We start from the raw sequence: 21,742 nt of genomic DNA on the forward strand, positions 1-21,742 counted from the left end.
TTCTCTTTCAGTTGTGAACATTTTCCAAAATCTTTATGATATTATCTTGGACTTATGTGTTATTCAGTTTCAAATATTTGTGGATATTAAAGATACTCTTCTGTGAATGATTTTTAATTGAATTTCATTAGAGTCAGAGAACATATTTTGTGTTATTTGAATCTTTTGAACTTATTGAGATTTGTTTTATGATTCACAATATAGTATATATTGATAAATGTCCTGTGTTCACTTGAAAAGAATATGTATTCTGCTATTATTGCATTGGTTCTATAAATGTCAGGTCAAGTTGGTTGGGGTGTGTGTGTGTGTGCATGCATGCTCAGTCATGTCCAACTCTTTGCAACCCTATGGACTGTAGCCCACCAGGTACCTCTGTGCATGGAATTTTCCAAGCTAGAATACTGGAGCACATCGCCATTTCCTTCTCTAAGGGATCTGTCTTCCCGACCTAGGGACAGAACCCGGTCTCTTGCATTGACAGGTGGATTCTTTACCAGATGAGCCACACGGAAGCCCCAAGTTGGTTGGTAGTATTATTCAAGTCTTATATCCCCTGCTGATTTTCTGTTTACTTGTTCTATCAATTATTGAGAGGGAGGTATTGAAATCTCCAAGTATAAGTGGATAGGTATATTTCTCTTTGCAATAGTATTAGTTTTTTGCTTCATGTATTTTGAAATTCTGTTGTTGTTGTTGTTGTTCAGTCACTAAGGACTACAGCATGCCAGGGTTCCCTGTCCATCACCAACTCCTAGAGTTTACTCAAACTCATGTCACTGAGTTGGTGATGCCATCCAACCATTTCATCCTCTGTTGTCCCCTACTCCTCCAACCTTCAATCTTTCCCAGCATCAGGGTCTTTTCAAATGAGTCAGTTCTTCACATCAGGTGGCCAAGGTATTGGAGTTTCAGCTTCAGCATCAGTCCTTCCAATGAATATTCAGGACTGATTTCCTTTAGGATGGACTGGTTGGATCTCCTTGCAGTCCAAGGGACTCTCAAGAATCTTCTCCAACACCACAGTTCAAAAGCATCAACTCTTCAGCACTCAGCTTTCTTTATAGTCCGACTCTCACATCCATACATGACTGCTGGAAAAACCATAGCTTTGACAAGATGGACTTTTTTGGCAAAGTAATGTCTCTGCTTTTGAATATGCTGTGTAGGTTGGTCATAACTTTTCTTCCAAGGAGAAAACGTCTTTAAATTTCATGGCTGCAGTCACCATCTGCAGGGATTTTGGACCCCCCCCCCAAATAAAGCTTGTCACCGTTTCCATTGTTTCCCCACCTATTTGTCATGAAGTGATGGGACCAGATGCCATGATCTCAGTTTTCTGAATGTTGAGTTTTAACCCAACTTTTTCATTCTCTTCTTTCACTTTCATCAAGAAGCTCTTTAGGTCATCTTTACTTTTCACCATAAGGGTGGTACAATCTGCATATCTGAGACTACTGATACTCTCCTGACAATCTTGATTCCAGCTTGTGCTTCATCCAGCCCGGAATTTTGCATAACGTACTCTGCATATAAATTAAATAAGCAGGGTGACAATATGCAGCCTTGATGTACTTCTTTCCCTATTTGGAACCAGTCTGTTGTTCCATGGCCAGTTCTAACTGTTACTTCTTGACCTGCATACAGATTTCTCAGGAGGCAGGTCAGGTGGTCTGCTATTCCCATTTCTTTAAGAATTTTCCACAGTTTGTTGTGATCCACACAGTCAAAGGCTTTGGCATAGTCAATAAAGCAAGAGTAGATGTTTTTCTGGAACTCTCTTGCTTTTTTGATGATCCAGTGGATATTGGCAATTTGATCTCTGGTTCCCAGGAATCGAACTGGGGTTTCCTGCCTTGCAGGCAGATTCTTTACCAACTGAGCTATCAGGGAAGCCCTGTGTATCTCTATGTTTAAAGCTAATTTCTTGTAGTGAGCATACAGTTGGGTCTTACTTTCTTTAATCCAGTCTGATGATATTTTTTAAAACTGGGATGATTAGATAATTAATAGTTATTGTAATTGTTGATGTGGTTATTTTTGTCATTGATATGGTTAAATCTTTCATCTAAAAGTTTCATTTGTATTTGTATCAAATCTTCCTTGTTTCTCTCTTCTGCTTTTTTGTTCTTTTGCCTCTTGAATTATTATTATTATTTTTCAATTTCACATTATTTTAAATTAGTACATTGGATTTAACATTTGTTTTTACCTGTGGCTAATTTATTCATTAAAAATACTCATTATTTGATTTATAATTTAGCATATATTTGTTAAATAACTGTTATATTCAATATTTAGAGAAAAATTATTGGAGCAGATGAATCTTGATCTAGACTTTGGAAGAAGGGTAAGATATGCTTGGTTAGAAAATCTATCATAGGTTAGTAGAAGGGCATGAGTAAAGGCACAAAGATGGAAATTAATAGGGCAAGATGGGTAAATTAGCAAGAGAAACAAAGGTATAAAAAATTTAAGAACATAATAGAAGACTAAAAATGCTTCAAGGATTGATTAGAAAAAAGAAGATTGCTAAAAGTCTAACAATCTTAATGAAATTGTAAAACATATTCATATCTTATAACTTTCCTGGTTTAACTGTCACTTTTTAAAATTCTCAGGAGGTAAGCTACCACTAAAGAAAATAAACCACTGGATTGAAATGAAGTTAAGATAAAAATAAAGTTAAAAATCTTATAACTGACTAGTTATATTTCATCATTAATTTCCTCAAGACCTTCCTTATTATCAAATAGTTTAATTCTTATCTCATTTCTTTCTTTCTTTCTTTTTTTTTTTTTTTGGACAATTTCCTGTTTTAAATTGTATAATGCTTTCTCTTGGTTTTATTTACTCTTGGGCAACTCTCAGTGTTCTTCATGTAACTTTTTCCCCGTGTTGGACCCTAAAGTATTGTTAATTATCCATAGTTCTATTGTTGGTCCTATATTTTTCTTTCTTTCTTTTTTTCCTCACAATATACTTTCATATAGGTTCTCTGACCACTTCAGTGAGGACTGGGAAGTTTTAAGATTTTGAGTTGCCTTGAACTTGGAACTATCTACCAAACTTAGGTTTGATTTTTTTTTTTCATCCAGGGATTGATATTTTGGCTAATATCAACATTTGAGAGAAGGTTTCACCTTGCCTTCATATACAGATTTTCCACTGAGGTATTTGAGCCTGATGACCTCTCTCCTAGGAGGTCACCATATTGATGCTGAACTTAGTGTGGACACCCAGCTGGCATAGTGCACCACAACCCAGAACTTCTGGGTTCAAGCAGTCCTCCAGCCCCAGCCTCCTGAGTAACTGAGATTACAGGTGCATGCCACCATGCCCAGCTGATGGCCTGTCTCTTAGAGAGTCTGAAATCAAGCACTCCCTTGATTTTATCTTCTATCTAACAATTTGTTGAACAAACATAAAAAATATAATAGATGCTAGTGCTATGTTCAACTACTGCCCAAAGTGCTTAATAAGTACTGATTCATTTGATCCTCATACATTTTAAGGTATTAGTACTATTATCATAATCTCTATTTTGCAGACAAGGAATTAAATACTTAAGAGAGATGAAATACTTTATCCAGGCCTACACCCAGCAAGTAATGGAGCTAGGTTTTTGAAATCAGGTTGTCTAACTTAAGAACCATGCTTCTAACTAGATATTTTCATAGTTTTCTGGAGATCCTTACTTTTATATAAGTATGTCAGATACTTGAAATTTAATCTTTCCAAGCCTGAAGTCATTGTTTGCTTTCCATCTGCACTGTCTTCCTCCAGCAGATTTGCCTTTCTTTTCACATCTTAGTTAATGTCATTTTCCTTTCGGTCATTTAGACATTTAATTTGAGTGATTCTGTGCTAACTATTGTACTTTCTCCTTCCTTTAGTTGATCTCTGCATCTTAATTGGTTTGACTTTTTATAACTGTCGAATAAGAACATTCTACTCATTTTCATTGTCTCAACTTAGTTGTATCTCTCATTTTGAATAGCTATTTATTCTCTTCTCAGAGATGCTTGTGTGCTCTCTGGTACCTTGATTATCTTACTAGCCTGTACTTGTTAGTTTGTGTCTCTCTCCTCCATAGACTCTACTCTTGTAACGAAGGACCTTGAATTATGACTTTGTGCTCTTAGTACTTAGCTTAATATGTGGCATACAATTGGTACACAATAAATATTTTGTGAATACATGAATTAGTTTGTCATTGGCAGTGGTGGTTTAGTCGCCAAGTCGTGTCCGACTCTTGCAGTCCCATGGACTGTAACCTGTCAGGCTCCTCTGTCAATGGGATTCTCCAGGCAAGAATACTGGAGTGGGTTTCTGTTTCCTTCTCCAAGTTTGTCATTAGATGTTAGTTTTGATGGCTTTGATAACATCAGATAGTTTTTTGGGCAGATTTACTTTTGGAAAACTTTCAATGCCTATTTTTTAAAGCTATAGTTTCTATAATTGTAGTGATCAAGGATAAAATGGATTCTTTCTTATATGTTATCTTCAAAATATATTTATAGTAAAATAACTTCAAAACTATTAGAATATTTTTATGGTTTGTGATAATCAAATCTAATTATATTTTCAAGGGTGAAATATGTTTTACATTCTCTTGGTAGCAATGGAACAGCAAGAAGTGTTTATATTCTTTCCATATGCAAAAATATAACTTATGTAAACCACTGCCATCTCTGAATGAGTGTGTTGAAAAGGAGGAGACAAGTGACTTAAATCTTTCTTCTTGGTAAAGAATATAATAGTTGAATGTTAATTGCATCCAATATTTAAGTAATGACCGAAAGTGACAGGGAATTTTGGGGTCCAAATTTAAGGTACACCAGGGGGTCTGCATTTGCTAATAATTTCTAATGGTGGCTATATTCACTAATAATTTCTCTGCATCAAATAAATGAATAAAGATATTGTTCTGAGGGGAGTTCAGGAAAGGTGGCAGTTGTTTTCTACATGAGTAAAATCCTCATATGAAACATACTGCTGACTGTGAGACTATCAGGCTTCCTTCTGTTTTGCAAAGCACAATTCTGCTCCCTTGTTAACTGTGTGCTTATGCTTTATTTGCAGCATCTGGCGAGGCCCCAATGTGAACTGCACAGACAGTTCGGGTTACACGGCTTTACACCATGCCGCCTTAAATGGACATAAGTAAGTGCCACTTATTTGGACTGGAATCTGTGTGTATTTAGTTACATGCGATGAAGTTAATTATGTCTGATGGTTCCTGTCTCATGTTGCCGTGAGTCCCCTGGGCTTAGATGAATTTGGAGAAGCACCAGGAGTTCAACACTTGACATGTTGAAAGTGGTAGGAATGTTGCTGAGGATGAGTATGTGCAGAGTGCAGATCAAATCAAAGATCACACAGGGAAAATTGAAGAAGTGCCAGGGCCATGTTAGTCACGTGCACATTTGGCATGGGAATGGGATAAACGGCCACAGATGGGTACTGGTCCATGGCCTGTTAGGAAGCAGGCTGCACAGCAGGAGGAGAGAGGCAGGAGAGGGAGCAAAGCTTGTGTGTATTTACAGACTCTCCTCATTACTCACATTAATGCCTAAACTCTGCCTCCTGTTAGGTCAGTGACATTCATTAGATTCTCATAGGAGCGTGAACACTACTGTGCATGTAAGGGATCTAGGTTGCGTGCTCCTTGTGAGAATCATCCCCAAACCACCCTTCTCCCCACTCCCTGGGTTCATGGAAAAATTGTCTTCTATGAAACTAGTCCCTGGTGCCAAAAGATTAGGGACTGATGGGATAAACCACTTAATGATGCCTCCCTACTTTCTGGGGTGTCTTCACAAATTATAGGGTTATTCACTAAGAATGAACTCTTTTAGTAGAGTCTTGCTCTTATAAGCCATGGCCACTTTCACAAACCTCTTTGAAATCCTCAAACTAAGCTAACATGCTTTCTCTTTGTCATTCATAAATGGTCTCTTGGGTTTTAAACCTCTTTAACCTGTGGAATGTCTTATATTTCAAATAATGTGATAGTCTATGATATGGAGAGTGAAAAAATGTATAACCATCAACATTATTTTATTGACAGTGTTTTAGCCAGGAAACCTAATGGTTTAGTGACAAAGTGTGAGGAGTCCTCTGAATGAGTCAAATGTTCTGTCGTCCTTCATCAGAAGAAAGGTGACCTTGTTCATGTGTCTCCTCTCCTATCTGTTTTTCCTTTGCTTTAATGATTCAAGTTAGTCTTTTTGGATCTGGATCATTTCGTTTCACTTCAGTTGTTTTAAACATGGTATTTACTGCCTTAAAATTACTATAGTGTGCTAAGTCACTAAGTCGTGTCTGCCTGTTTACAACCTTCTGGACTGTAGCCCACCGGCTCCTCTGTCCGTGGGATTTCCCATGCAAGAATACTGGAGTGGGTTGCCATTCCCTTCTCCAGGGGTTCTTCCTGACTCAGGGATCAAACCTGTGTCTCCTGCATTGCAAGCGGATCTTTTACCACTGAGCCACCTGGAAAGCCTCCAAAATTACTGCTAGTTATCTTTTAATTTTGCATTTAACATTTCTTTCATTCTGTGAATTGAGACACAAAGGACTTAGTTATCTTGATTACACTTAATGATCTTAAAGCTCTCATACAAGGGCCTTACCATTTTTGTCATTATTTATCATTATGACGTTTACCTTAAAACTTATTGCATAAATTGAACATTATCATTCTGTTTGAAGAATATTTGAATTATGTAAAATATCATAAACTTAATGTTTCATCACTTAGGTCCTTAGTATTGGAATTCCCAAATTACAGTTTTTTTAATCCAGTCCTTATTCTATATAATGTCACCTTATACCGCCGAACTTAGAACTTTTTATTTTGCCGAGTCTTTTTCAGCTATATTGCTACCCTTCTCTAGAGCAGAAAATGTGTCCACATCCTTACCATCTGAGTCTTTTAAAGGAATTGCTATTTATTCTTCTTCATACCTGAGTCATCAGGAGGGAAGTCAATTAAATCAGCCCAAGCTGACTTCTTTGGCCATCTTAGTTGTGGATTCAGTGGCTCTGGTGGAACCATATTTTTTAGTCCCAGCTGGGAAGACAAGTTATCAAGTATAATGGATGGAAGATCTTGGGCTTGACTATTTGAGCTATACAACTTTTCTTGTTCTGCCTCAGCTTGGCATTATTTCTCAAAATAATATTGTACCCAAATGTTCCTTTCTTGATTTTCAGTGGTTTTAAACAAATGTTTTTGGTTTATATGTGACATCCTATGAAGTTCTAACCATTAAGATATATTTCTCTGAGGCCTCTTGCACAATTTTTAGTTTTATCGGCAGTGTACAAAGTGAGGATAATTTAGGTGAATTGAGTAGCAGTCATTAAGCTTATCATAAAGAGATGGGAATTTGACTATATTTCTTTTAAGATTTTTAATTGCAGATGTTCTCTGAGGATTATATATCTCTGCTTTGCTTTCATCTAAAGGTATCATTTTTCTTTTAATTTTTTTGCTTTCTTTCTTTCTTTTTCTTTTCTTTTCTTTTTTTTTTTTTAACAAAACCACTCAGATAGTGTTCCCTCCCTCTTACTTTCCCAGAAGAGAAAGATTTTACTTAGTGTCATCATACAGGTATTGGAAAAAAGTAGGAAAATTCTAATCCCATCTCTCCCTCCCTGCCAGTTATATGACCTTGAGCCATTTAATTAACCTCTTTATGCCTCAGTTCAAATGTACTGAATATACCATATTCCTTCTAATTATAACATTTTATGATATAATATTTTGTTATTTGTGGCTCAGTTAGGTACTATGATGTTACAGTTCTGAAATTTGGATTTTCATCTAGAAAAAATTCTTGATTTTAAATTATTTAAATTATCAAGGACTTTTAAAGTTAGAGATCATTTATTCTATCCTACCTTCATTACTTCTTTTATTTTATAGATGGAGAAACAAGACCATACTGGATAAGTGACTTAGTGGCCACTTAATCATCAAGGTGGGCCTGTATCTAGAGTCCGAGTGTATACTTTTACCTGTAATTTACATTATATCCCTCTGTGACTGTATGCACATCAGTGTTCTAATTTCTTGTTGGTTTTTCTCTGTCACGTCATGTATTTCTGGCTGCCTCCCATTATCATCAAGTAGTGTATTCTCATGGAATGCTCATTTAAATATTGCCATAATAAAAAATATTTGTAGAATAAAAACTTGTCATAGAATATACCTCAGAGCCAGAGGACAATGGTTTTCCTTTTCTTCGTCTTTGGTATTCTCCCTTCAAATAGGTAATGAAACATTGTGCTGTATTCCTCCCAAGCAAGCCTTAGCAGTCAGCATAGAAACACTTAATTGCTATCCTTGTTCCTGCTGCTGTTGTATCCATCAACTTTAGATTGTTTTCATAAACATGGTTTCTAGGCTGAAAGTGTTAGTTGCTCAGTCATGTCCAATTCTTTGGACCCCATGGTCTGTAGCCCACCAGGCTCCTCTATCCATGGGATTCTGTAGGCAAGCATACTGGAATGGGTTGCTGTTTCCTTCTCCAGGGGATCTTCCCAACCCAGGAATCGAACCTGGGTCTCCTGCATTGCAGGCGGTTTCTTTATGAACTGAGCCACCAGAGAAGTTCATGGAATTATAGAGCTAGAAGAAATGTTACAGGATCTTATAGTTTATTCATTTGCTTTGGGCACATGCTTTCCCCTTTCCTCCAGTATATAATCTGTGGCCTTCACACTGCAAATTAAGACTATATCCTCACTATTTTGTATGTTTCATTGAGAGTCTTGTTTATCACTGCTAATTATCCCACAAATGGAACAATATTTTATATACCTGAAATACATTATTTTACAATGAAAAATTCGTCTCCACTTAGCCAAACCAGGACACAATAGAAATTGAACTCTTGGTGATTTCCTGAGTCATTTGTAATTACAGATGAGAAAATTGTTACTTTTAAATGATAGAAAAAGCAGTCAGTAGAACAAATTTAACTGGCAATGATTGTAAATAAATTATTTCAGTAGATAGGCTAGAGATTTATCTTTTCTTCTTTTTCTTTTTAAAATATGGAGGATTCATTGTCTCTCTCATATATTTTTGCAAGTTTTATTGCTTTAATTAATTCTCTTCTGAATAGCAATAGCAATTTCTTCTGAAATAGCCAACTTCTTCTCTTCTTTCCTCCACTTCTTCCTACCTTTTCTTACTCCCTCCTTTCTCCCCTTCTTCTCTCCTCTTTCCCTCTCTTCCTCTTTCCTTCTTTTCTTTGCTCTTTCTTTTCTGTCTTTTAAAATAATAATCTTATTATATTAATAATCCCTATAAAGTTTTACTAAACCTGTATGTTCATATTTCATTCTGATTTCTCTCTTCTTAGAAAATTGCTGGTTTATTTTCTTGTTAAGTTTCATCTCATTAAACTATGTTTGGTACATTGTGATTCTTGGGTGCTGTTTTGGAAAATGTCAGTAATAAATTATTATTGTATCTTTGAAATATGTTTGTTATTTGATATGTGTGGGGTTATTTTTTATTCTTGCTTTTGATTCTTTAAATAGTAATGCTTGAATCCTAGACAAGGATTCAATTATAGATAATCCTCCATTATCTATAATCAAGACTGTATCTCAAATTGGGTCCAGACTCTAGATAGTAAACTATCTGCTATACCTTTGATTTGCTCAGAATAGGCTTTCTAATGAAAGAAGGGCACTTCCTCTAAAAATTTATATAATCTAGTCCATGAAGTTGCTCTTTGAATCACCTACAAATATCTTTGGTTGATTGCCTCTTTCTGGGATTAAAATATTAACTAGTTAAATTTGACTTTATTCACTTTTTCTGGGAATAAATCTGTGAGAATGAATTCAGTATATAAAGGAGCTCCAGTTAGAAAATGAAGTGTATTGTCCCAAAGTCTTCTGACCACATTGAGCATATTTACAACTTTATTTCCAAAAAAGAGAAATAAAATCTTCAAGAAAGTCTGAAATCAAAAGGGCCTTAATGACTTTGAGAATTTCATTAGTTTATTAATGGATAATTTGCATGTCATTAGCTTATTACATCCATATGAAGATGATTTGCATTTATTTCAAAATTGTTTGTTTTTTAAACTTTTTTTTTTTTTACTTTACAATATTTTATTGGTTTTGCCATACACTGACATGAATCTGCCACAGGTGTGCATGTGTTCCCCATCCTGAACCCGCCTCCCAATTTCCTCCCATCCCATCACTCTGGGTCATCCCAGTGTATGGTCAGCCCTGAGCACCCTGTATCATGCATCAAACCTGGACTGGCAATTCATTTCATATATGATATTATACATGTTTCAATGCCATTCTCCCAAATCATCCCACCCTCGCCCTCTCCCACAAAGTCCAAAAGACTGTTCTATACATCTGTGTCTCTTTTGCTATCTCACATACAGGGTTATCGTTACCATCTTTCTAAGTTCCATATATATGCATTAGTATACTATAATGGTGTTTTTCTTTCTGGCTTACTTCACTCTGTATAATAGGCTCCAGTTTCATCCACCTCATTAGAACTGATTCAAATGTATTCTTTTTAATGGCTGAGTAATACTCCATTGTGTATATGTACCACAGCTTTTTTATCCATTCATCTGCTGATGGACATCTAGGTTGCTTCCATGTCCTGGCTATTATAAACAGTGCTGTGATGAACACTGCAAACACAGGAGGATGAAATGAAATAAACTTCTTTGGTTAACTGTAGAGAAACTTACTGTTGAGGTAAAGAAATTTGAATGTTGAATCTTCCCAATTAATTTAATTTTGCTTAGAATGTATACTGAACTTCTTAAAAGACATTTCATACTAATCAGAACTATTATTTATGTCTATCAAAAAATGAAAGAAATTAAACATGATAGCAAAAATCAATACTTTTAGAATTCCTATTGTTTACCTGAACGTATATTTTTAACCTCAAACTGCAAAATGTTGCAGTGATTTAAACTGAATTATTATTAAACTTAATTGGGTATTTTGTTTTGTTCCTGGTGTTGTCACTCAGTCGTGTCCGACTTTTTGTGACCCCATGGACTGTAGCCTACCAGGCTCCTCCGTCCATGGGATTTTCCAGGCAAGAGTACTGGAGTGGGGTGCCATTTCCTTCTCCAGGGGATCTTCCCGAACCAGGGATCGAACCTGGGTCTCCTGCATTGCAAGTGGATGCTTTACCCTCCTGGGAAATGGAATTATTTTTTCTGTGATCTCATCAATTACATTTATTTTGGTGTTTTGGAGAATTTTTTTGTCAAATCCTGTAAGAAAGATTACCACTTTAGGTTTAAGATATAGGTATTTTCTGCTTGCTAGCTTATAGACAGTTTTCATCAATATAACTTAATATTTTATGCCAGATAACCAAGCACAGTCAACATATTCATGATACTTTTGGAAGATATAAGATGCAACTTAAATAAAAATAAAAAAAGAGAAGTTGACTAGGCTCATCATGGTGATCAGTTTGCAATGTATCAGATCATTATGTTGTACACTTGAAACTAAAATCATGTTATATTTCAATTATATCCCTCCCCAAAATCAACTACCCCCAAGACCAAAACAACTACTCTTCTTTGTTTAGACATTAAAGAAAGTAACTGAAATTTAATTTGTTCTTGATAAGCCTGGATGAAAAAGGCCTGTATAATACATATTACTTGTGGTATACATGGATATATCATAAGAAAGATTAATGATACTTTATTGATTAATATTTTGCTTAAGTTTTAATGAGACTAATAGGCACTCATTTTACCAAAGATATAACTTTATATTTCAAAAATATGTTTTTATATTAGAAATCTATGTTCACCCAGTTCATTAGCTGGTATCTCTGAATAAGAGAAAAGATTTTAAATACATTTAAATTAAAAAATAAATTTTATAGAATATTTATTTAATAAAATAAGCTAAAAAACTTAAACATAAATACTAGTATTTATTTAGAATCTTGGTGTTCACCAAAGACAATTGTATAAACATGCAGATTATACTTTTCTGATTTAGATATTAGGTGGTAGTAACTTACACAATACAAATAATTAGTGAGATGGTCAGTTTTTTCACTATATCATAACTCTTCTTGATAATAAATGCATATCACACACATTATTTGAAAATGTCAACAAAAACTGAGCCCAAGAACAAATGAAATTCTGAAGGATTTGAGAGTAAAAGAAAACAGTATTGATGACTCCATCAAATTTTCCTCTTTCCTCTTAGAAAGGAAATGTTTTAGAAGTTTCAGAATTCTTTTTGATTTGCTTAGGCATTGGTGAATGAAATTAAAACCCTTCACATAATTTTCCCTTTTTAATATATGGATTTTCAGAAGGCCTTTTTTTTTTTTTTTTGGTAAGATTAAATTCTACTGACCACTCCCAGGTATTGAACAATGCTTCCCTTGGTGTCATTTTACCTTTTATTTAAATACTGATATATTTCAGTTAAAGAAAAAAGAAGGCAAAAATTGTTTAGTATTTCAGCAAATAGATTTAAGAATAGTTTTTAATTGTATACAGTTTTACAGTAATATTCATTTCTCATTTGATTAATACCAGAACCCTTTTAGACCAGCAGGTATATGTAATCTCTAAATTCCATTTTAACAGTGTCTGAAAGAGAGACAGAGGTTATTTGAATTGTCCAAGATTGGTAAAGAATCTGCCTGCAATGCAGGAGCTGCATAAGATGCAGCTTTGACCCCTGGGCGGGGAAGATCCCCTGGGGGCGGGCATGGCAACCCACTCCAGTATCTTTGCCGGGAGAATTCCATGGACAGAGGAGCCCGACAGGCTACCGTCTATAGGGTTACAACCATAAAATGCTGATGAAAGAAATCAAAGATGACCCAAATAGATGGAGAAATATTGTTCATGGATCAGAAGAATCAATATAGTGAAAACGAGTGTATTACTAGATTGTATAAAGAGAATTCCATGGACAGAGGAGCCCGACAGGCTACCGTCTATAGGGTTACAACCATAAAACGCTGATGAATGAAATCAAAGATGACCCAAATAGATGGAGAAATATTGTTCATGGATCAGAAGAATCAATATAGTGAAAATGAGTATATTATTAGATTGTATAAAGCAATCTATAGATTCAATGCAATCCCTATCAAGCTACCAATGGTATTTTTCAGAAAACTAGAACAAATAATTTCACAATTTGTATGAAATACACACACAAAAAAAACCAAAAAACAAACAAACAAACAAAAAAAAAACCCAACTTGAATAGCCAAAGCAATCTTGAGAAAGAAGAATGGAACTGGAGGAATCAACCTGCCTGACTTCAGGCTCTACTACAAAGCCACAGCCATCAAGACAGTATGGTACTGGCACAAAGACAGAAATATAGATCAATGGAACAAAATAGAAAGCCCAGAAATAAATCCATGCACCTATGGACACCTTATCTTTGACAAAGGAGGCAAGAATATACAAGTGAGAAAAGACAATCTCTTTAACAAGTGGTGCTGGGAAAACTGGTCAATCACTTGTAAAAGAATGAAACTAGAACACTTTCTAACACCATACACAAAAATAAACTCAAAATGGATTAAAGATCTAAATGTAAGACCAGAAACTATAAAACTACTAGAGGAAAACATAGACAAAACACTCTCTGACATTAAATCACAGCGGGATTCTTTATGACCCACCTCCCAGAGTAATGGAAATAAAAGCAAAAATAAACAAATGGGACCTAATTAAACAAGCTTTTGCACAATGAAGGAAACTATAAGCAAGGTGAAAATACAGCCTTCAGAATGGGAGAAAATAATAGCAAATGAAGCAACTGACAAAGAATTAATCTCAAAAATATACAAGCAACTCCTGCAGCTCAATTCCAGAAAAATAAATGACCCAATCAAAAACGGGCCAAAGAACTAAATAGACATTTCTCCAAAGAAGACATACAGATGGCTAACAAACACATGAAAAGATGCTCAACATCACTCATTATCAGAGAAATGCAAATCAAAACCACAATGAGGTACCATTTCACACCAGTCAGAATGGCTGCTATCCAAAAGTCTACAAGCAATAAATGCTGGAGAGGGTATGGAGAAAAGGGAACCCTCTTACACTGTTGGTGGGAATGCAAACTAGTATAGCCACTATGGAGAATAGTGTGGAGATTCCTTAAAAACTGTAAATAGAACTGCCATATGACCCACCAATCCCACTCCTGGGCATACACACCAAGAAACCAGAATTGAAAGAGACACATGTAGCCCAATATTCATCGCAGCACTGTTTACAATAGCTAGGACATGGAAGCAACCTAAATGTCCATCGGCAGACAAATGGATAAGAAAGTGTAGTACACACAATGGAATATTACTCAGTTATTAAAAAGAATGCATTTGAATCAGTTCTAATGAGGTTGATGAAACTGGAGCTTATTATACAGAGTGAAGAAAGCCAGAAAGAAAAACACCAATACAGTATATTAATGCATATATATGGAATGTAGAAAGGTGGTAACGATGACCCTATATGCGAGACAGCAAAAGATACACAGATAAGGAACAGACTTTTGGACTCTCTGGGAGAAGGCGAGGGTGGGATGATTTGAGAGAATAGCATTGAAACGTATATTACCATATGTGAAATAGATCACCAGTCCAGGTTTGATGCATGAGACAGGGTGGTCAGGGCCAGAGCACTGGGATGACCCTGAGGGATGGAATGGGGAGGGAGATGGGAGTGGGGTTCAGGATGGGGGACATATGTACACCTATGGCTGATTCATGTCAATGTATGGCAAAAACCACTACAGTACTGTAAAGAAATTAGCCTCCAGTTAAAATAAATCAATTAATTACAAAAAAAGAGTCAAACACGACTGAAGCGGTTGAGCACACACAGGTACACATACACACACCAAGTTACTAAGTATTAGAGAGTTAAGACTTCAAACCAGATCTTCTTATTCTAGCTGCTTTTTTTATTCTCAAATATTGAATCATTTTCACCACTTTGTAAGTTACTTCTCTGAGAATGGAAGAGCTTATATAAAACTCTTACATGGTGGAGAGCTGAGAAGATGCATAGAAACTGGGCAAACTTCAGGTTTCCTTCTGATTTTCAGACTATTTTTCCAAAGGTGATTTGAAGGAAGCAGTTTTACTTTTAAAGAATTTTATTTTTACTTGGGGCAAGAACTAATATTTGTATAGTGTTTTACTATTTATTGAATAGCTTCTCTTTTATGTTCTCACTTAATGTTCTTACCTGTGTTGAGCAATAGGCACTATTATTATTATTTTCTACAGGAAAGAAAAAGAAAAATAAGACTAACTGATACTCTAATGGTCATATTATTGGTAGTTTGAATAGCTGGGCTTCCTTGGTGGCTCATATGGTAAAGAATCTGCCTGTAATGCAGGAAACCTGGGTTCGATCTCTGGGTTAGATCCCTGGGTTTGATCCCTGTCCCTGGGTTGGAAAGATCCCCTGGAGAAGGGAATGGCAATCCACCCCAGTATTCTTGCCTGGAGAATTCTATGGGTAGAGGAGCCTGGTGGACTACAGTCCATGGGGTCGCAAAGAGTCAGACATGACTGAGCGACTAATACTTTCACTTCCGTAACTGGTACTTTACATTCAAGTCCTTTAAATTCAGGACTTATAAAATAATACTATTTTTAGAAAAGAAATGTTAAAATGGGGTTTATTTTCTCTGAAATCTTGTCATTAGAGTAATTGCATCAGTGATAGAACTTGTCTCATAAATGAATTTCCCTCTTAAAATAATTTATTAGGCTTGGAGGAGGAAAGTGAAACAGTATACAAGTATAAACAACACACATTCAAAGTATGTTCTGTGCCATGGCTGAAAGTTATTAATTTTTTTTCAACCTTTCAGGGTCTCTTTTCCTACTGTGCTGCTTTCTCTTTTATATGAATCTTCAATCCTTTATTCTAGTTCTCTTTCGGAATGATGTACAATTTCCTAAATGTCTTTTAGCAGGATGATAACTTTTTGTTTGTAAACAGGGTGTTTGGTTGCACCTCAAGTCTTCCTTCGGACTAAATCTCAGATATAAGTTATCTGGGAATACTCCATTTTTAAAAAAGATGTGAAGAGGTATACTGTTATTTTACTAAATTCATTCGGTTAATAAAATTAGATAAATTTTGCCCAAAAGATCTCTAGTACTTGTATGAGTCAGTCAATGAATGCTGTGTGTGTGTGTGGTGGTGGTGGTAGTTTGAATGATTACTCAACTTCTAGTCAGTATCTAATATACTTTTATGATTATCTGTTTAATAGTAGCCATATTGTTCAGCATATTTTCTTCTGTTGTATTTTTTTTCCTTCTTAGGGACATAGTTCTCAAACTGCTTCAATATGAGGCATCAACAAATGTAGCAGACAACAAAGGTTATTTTCCTATTCACCTGGCTGCCTGGAAAGGAGATGTGGAAATTGTGAAGATTCTTATTCATCATGGACCATCACATTCCAGAGTCAATGAACAGGTGCGTTTGTCAAGTATTTGCTCATGCTGTGACTTTTGAGAGTTTTGTGAAGTCAAAGCCACATTGAAAAAGTGGTTATTTCTGTCATTACCCTGCCAAAGATGATCCTACTGCTGAATTTGCTAAAGGAGATATTTGAAAACTTCTTTGGCATTTGTTTATAGATACAATAGCACTAAGTTGGACATTTGTAAAGATATTTGTTAATAAGAAAATACCACATAAATGAAGTAGTTCTAGTATTTTTACCTGCCTTACCTGAGCATCCATTTTATAGTTATTGAATATTTAAAGATAAAACAATTCACATTCATAATGTGAAAGTAGTTTTTCTTAATAAAATTTTAGATGCTAGAACAATGATGATAGCTATCATTTGTATAATACTTTACCATTTACATAGCACTTTTATATTAAGTGCTATTTTGTGAATTAAAATGCAAATACAATGTATGCAGTTGCCAGTTACATATTAAATAAAAAATTTCTTGTACACACACACACACACACACACACACGTATGCCTAGAGTAAGTTCAGTAAAACACAGCAGCAGGATGAAACTGACAGTCAAAATATTTGCAACTACATAGTATCCATGTTACACTTAATGCATATATTTAAAAATAATGCCATTCTCAGTGTTCTAAATAAATAAGACCACAGATTTCAGAAAGTAAAATATGGTCCTCTAGTACAGTATGATAACAAACGAGCTCTGCATGCCCCCTACTGTTTCCATTTTGTACAACTATATTTGAAAACCAGTGTGCAGCCCAACAATTGAATTACAAACAAGGCATTAATTTGCAGGTTGGCCGCTGTCCAGTGTGGATGCAAGAAGGTTACTCTAGGGCAAGCACTTCTAATATAGTACAATTAGCATATTGTACATATGGGTACAGACTTTGCAGACACTTGACCCTAATTCAGATTAAAAATGAATACTTCATAGCTGTATACAGCAAAGGGAAGAAAATATAATATTTTTCTTACATCAAAATACAGTTGTGTAAAGAACTAATCAGTAAAAATGTTTTATTAATTGGAAAAATATCTTGTTAATATATATCACAATAAAATGTCTATGTTTTCATGTTACAAAATACAGAATATTTTTATGAAAATAGTGAATTCAAGTCTTTATCAGATGATGGATATGGCTGTCTTTATTTATTATGCTAAAAAGGAAATTTATGAGAATGCTGCCTGTTCCTCAGAAAACCAAGTTAAAAGATCATTGGTGGGATGAGCCATCTGGTGGTTATTCTTAAAACTGAATACCCAAAGCAGACCTAAAGTAATAAGATGGAAAAACAAACCAAGGTTAAACAATGGAATATTAGTTTCTACAAACAATATTTTTTAAATGACATGAAAATAAGGAAAGAAAACCCTAACCAACATTTACATTTGAATATTGAAGATTTTAAATAGCATAGAGAAACTGTTATTTTCTGTGATGTTGAATAAATCAATTTAAATATAAAAAACTTTTTTTGAGGAGATTGGACTTCAAAATTCTGTTTTAAATTCTACTACTTTATGTTGTGGTTTCTATTTTAGATGAGTTGAAATTTTCTGAGATTTTTTTAATACCATGTTTTCCATATTTTTTGTTTGTTATTATGTACATACTCCTTTAGTACTAACATAGATCTCTCATTCAATGTTATTTCTTCTAAAAGTTTCTGATGTAGGAATTTTGCTTTCATAGGTAAATTTTGATTTTAGCTTTATTCCACCCCCCCCCAAATGGGACAGAAGTATACTAATTAATTATATACCTTTATGTATTTAAGCAATAGAGGGCAGGAATGAAAACGATAATGAACATTTACTGAGACTTATGATAACCGGGCAGTTTTACCTACAATATGTTATTTAATTAATTCTCACAATTCTCTGAAGTGATTGTTATCACTTCCATTTTATAGATAGGAAATCAGGCTCAGTAAAGCTAAGTAACACACATAAGTTCACACATTACTGAGTGACTTAAACTGAGACTTGGACTCAGATCTCTATAATTTCACCATCCTCCACAATAGTGCACTAGTATTACATCATAAACCCTATCACTTATGGAGCGCGTACTATATGCCAGGCACTGTGCAGAGTACTTCATCTACATTATCTTTCTAAACCCTACTATTGCCTAATGAGGTAGGTATTACTGTTCCTGCTTTATATATGAGGAAACCACCTTAGAAAGACTAAGTAATGTCCCCTTGATATCACAGCTCCTAAGAAATGCAATTAGTATTTGAACTCAGGTTTTTCTGATCCAAAGCCTAAGCTTATAACCAGTAATATATTATGTTATGATGTTAAAATTATGCATAATCATCAGGGCTTCATTCTGATTTCTGAGTGCTACCTTTGGTTTATTATAAAGCTTTCTTTCAAAATAATTCTAACTTACATTTTATTTATTTTTTTGAATTTTTTATTTTTTATTTTATTTTAAAAAAATTTTAAAATAAATTTATTTATTTTAATTGGAGGTTAGTTACTTTACAATATTCTATTGGTTTTGCCATACATCAACATGTATCCACCACAGGTATACACATGTTCCCCATCCTGAACCCCCCTCCCTCCTCCCTCATCGTACCATCCCTCTGGGTCGTCCCAGTGCACCAGCCCCAGGCATCCAGTATCATGCATCGAACCTGGGCTGGCGACTCGTTTCATATATGGTATTATACATGTTTCAATGCCATTCTTCCAAATCATCCCACCCATTCCCTCTCCCACAGAGTCCAAAAGACTATTCTATACATCTGTGTCTCTTTTGCTGTCTTGCATACAGGCTTATCGTTACCATCTTTCTAAATTCGGTATATATGCGTTAGTAGACTGTATTGGTGTTTTCCTTTCTGGCTTACTTCACTCTGTATAATAGGTTCCAATTTATAAGGCATTTTCCTATATGTTATCACCCTTGATTTATTAGTTGTATTCTAAGGTTATAGGGAAGGTAATATTCTAATTTTATAGTAAGATAGGTTCAGAGAGATGGAATGATTTACTGTTGCTAATAAGTTCATGTTAGCACTTGAACCTCTGTCACCATTTTATGCTGCCCTAGAATTATTGGTCAATTTAGAGTGAAATCAGAGAAGGCAATGGCACCCCACTCCAGTACTCTTGCCTGGAAAATCCCATGGATGGAGGGGCCTGGTAGGCTGCAGTCCGTGGGGTCGCGAAGAGTTGTACACTACTGAGCGACTTCACTTTCACTTTTCACTTTCATGCATTGGAGAAGGAAATGGCAACCCTCTCCAGTGTTCCTGCCTGGAGAAACCCAGGGACGGGGGAGCCTGGTGGGCTGCCGTCTATGGGGTTGCACAGAGTTGGACACGACTTACGTGACTTAGCAGCAGTTAGAGTGAAATAATTTTGAAAACAAAGTGGACTCTGCCCTAATTATGATTTTTATAATTGCCACATCTTTCCTGTCTTTTGTTACTTCATTTATTATTTCTTTTTCTGTTATGTATGTTTTCAATTTATATTTTTTTGTATATTCATTTCCCTCCTGTATTTCCTCCCTCTTTTCTTTTCTTTCACCTTCTCTTCTTTTTCTCTTTACTTTTGCATTAGGACAGAAACCAGAGGAGCCTTTTCTAATAAGTATATTCACCAAAACTTCAAACTGCATTCACCGAAATTTCAAATCCAACTAGCATTAGATAGTTTCCATTAGTGTTACTTTGAAGTAAGGCCTTTGGCAAATAGCTTTTTTAAAGCCAGTTTCATACTGGCACCCATTATCTGGAATTGTCCTTATTTTTTAGAGAACACTTATCTGATAAAAAAGAAAGAAGGAATTCAAAGCAGTTTAAGAATGTTTAATGTAGACATCTGAAGAATTGATACTTTAAAACTGTGGTGCTGGAGAAGAGCTGAGTCCCTTGGACTGCAAAGAGATCAAATCAGTCAATCCTAAAGGAAATCAACCTTGAGTATTCATTGGAAGGACTGATGCTAAAGCTGAAACTCCAACACTTCGGCCACCTGATGCGAAGAGCTGATTCATTGGAAAAGACCCCGATGCTGGGAAAGATTGAAGGCAAAAAGAGAAGGGAGCAACAGAGGATGAGATGGTTGGATGGCATCACTGACTCAATGGCCATGAGTTTGAGCAGTCTCTGGGAAATAGTGAAGGACAGAGAAGCCTGGCATGCTGCAGTCCATGGGGTTGCAAAGAGTCGGATATGACTTATCAACTGAATGACAACAACAAAGTATAGATATACTAACAATTATTAATTAGTATGTTATTGCAGCCTATTTATTTTAAATTGGATCTTTTTTAGACCACTAGTGACTATGTATATGAGTATACAACCATGGTTTTTCTAAAGATACCACAATTATGGTATCTTGTCACATCAGTGAAGATGTGATGTGATCAGATCTTCACTGATGTGACAAGCCAAGTGTATCTTAGATATTATGGGTAAACTCTGTGAACATTTTTTCCTAAGTCTTGAATGATTGAAATATTTTTTTTTTGAGATCTGGATAGTGATAATTGGAGTTAATAGAAAATTTCAGTTTTACACTTATAATTTCCTAGGCTAAGGCCTTTGCAAGGTAGAGAGGTCTTTGAGGAATTATTTCATAATTCACTTTTTGATTCCTCAAAGAGGTGCTGTATTTTTAAAACTGAGATTTAATCTCTTTTCAACCAATGAGAAATTTGGTTTAGTCAGGAGGCATATTTCTATATCATATTTTCATCATTTAAAGTAATAAGATTGATTTTTAAATCAGATTTATAAAACTTGACCAGATAATAAAATCATGGAGTGTAAGTCTCTATGTTCTAAGTCTGTGAGGAAGAAGACTATGGTAATACATTTAAACTAAGAATAGGAGTGGCATCCTCAAAATTCTAGAAAAAATAGTATCTCCCTCTGGATTCCCCATCTATCAGATCATAACTTTTTGTTGACTGTCTTTAAAGAGTATATTTTTCATCTGAGTTTGGCCTTCAAAAGCCCTCTCCTGATACGTTTTGGAAAGTAAAATAGTAAGAAACTTTTTTCTGTGCTTTTTCCCCCTTGTCACTCCTCTTTTTAAGTTTTCAAATCTACTCTCTACTCTCGGCTTTCTTACCTGCATTGTTTTATCATCCAGAGCAAGACTAAGTTACTTTCTGGTATAATAACATTTGTTTGGGTTTGATTG

At 35.2% G+C, this 21,742-nt stretch overlaps 1 protein-coding gene across 7 annotated transcripts in view; it reads left to right on the plus strand.

The window, feature by feature from the left end:
• The window catches only part of ANKS1B (ankyrin repeat and sterile alpha motif domain containing 1B), a 1,164,007-nt gene that overhangs the window by 153,616 nt on the left and 988,649 nt on the right, over positions 1–21,742 (plus strand). For all 7 annotated transcript variants that reach the window (XM_040234922.1, XM_040234916.1, XM_040234918.1 and 4 more), the window contains exons 2-3: positions 5,086–5,166; positions 16,385–16,541. In XM_040234922.1, coding sequence (XP_040090856.1) covers positions 5,086–5,166; positions 16,385–16,541 — 238 coding nt within the window. The remainder of the gene's footprint in view (positions 1–5,085; positions 5,167–16,384; positions 16,542–21,742) is intronic.

This window comes from Oryx dammah, unplaced genomic scaffold (genome assembly GCF_014754425.2).
Source record: "Oryx dammah isolate SB20612 unplaced genomic scaffold, SCBI_Odam_1.1 HiC_scaffold_29, whole genome shotgun sequence".
Taxonomy (NCBI): domain Eukaryota; kingdom Metazoa; phylum Chordata; class Mammalia; order Artiodactyla; family Bovidae; genus Oryx; species Oryx dammah.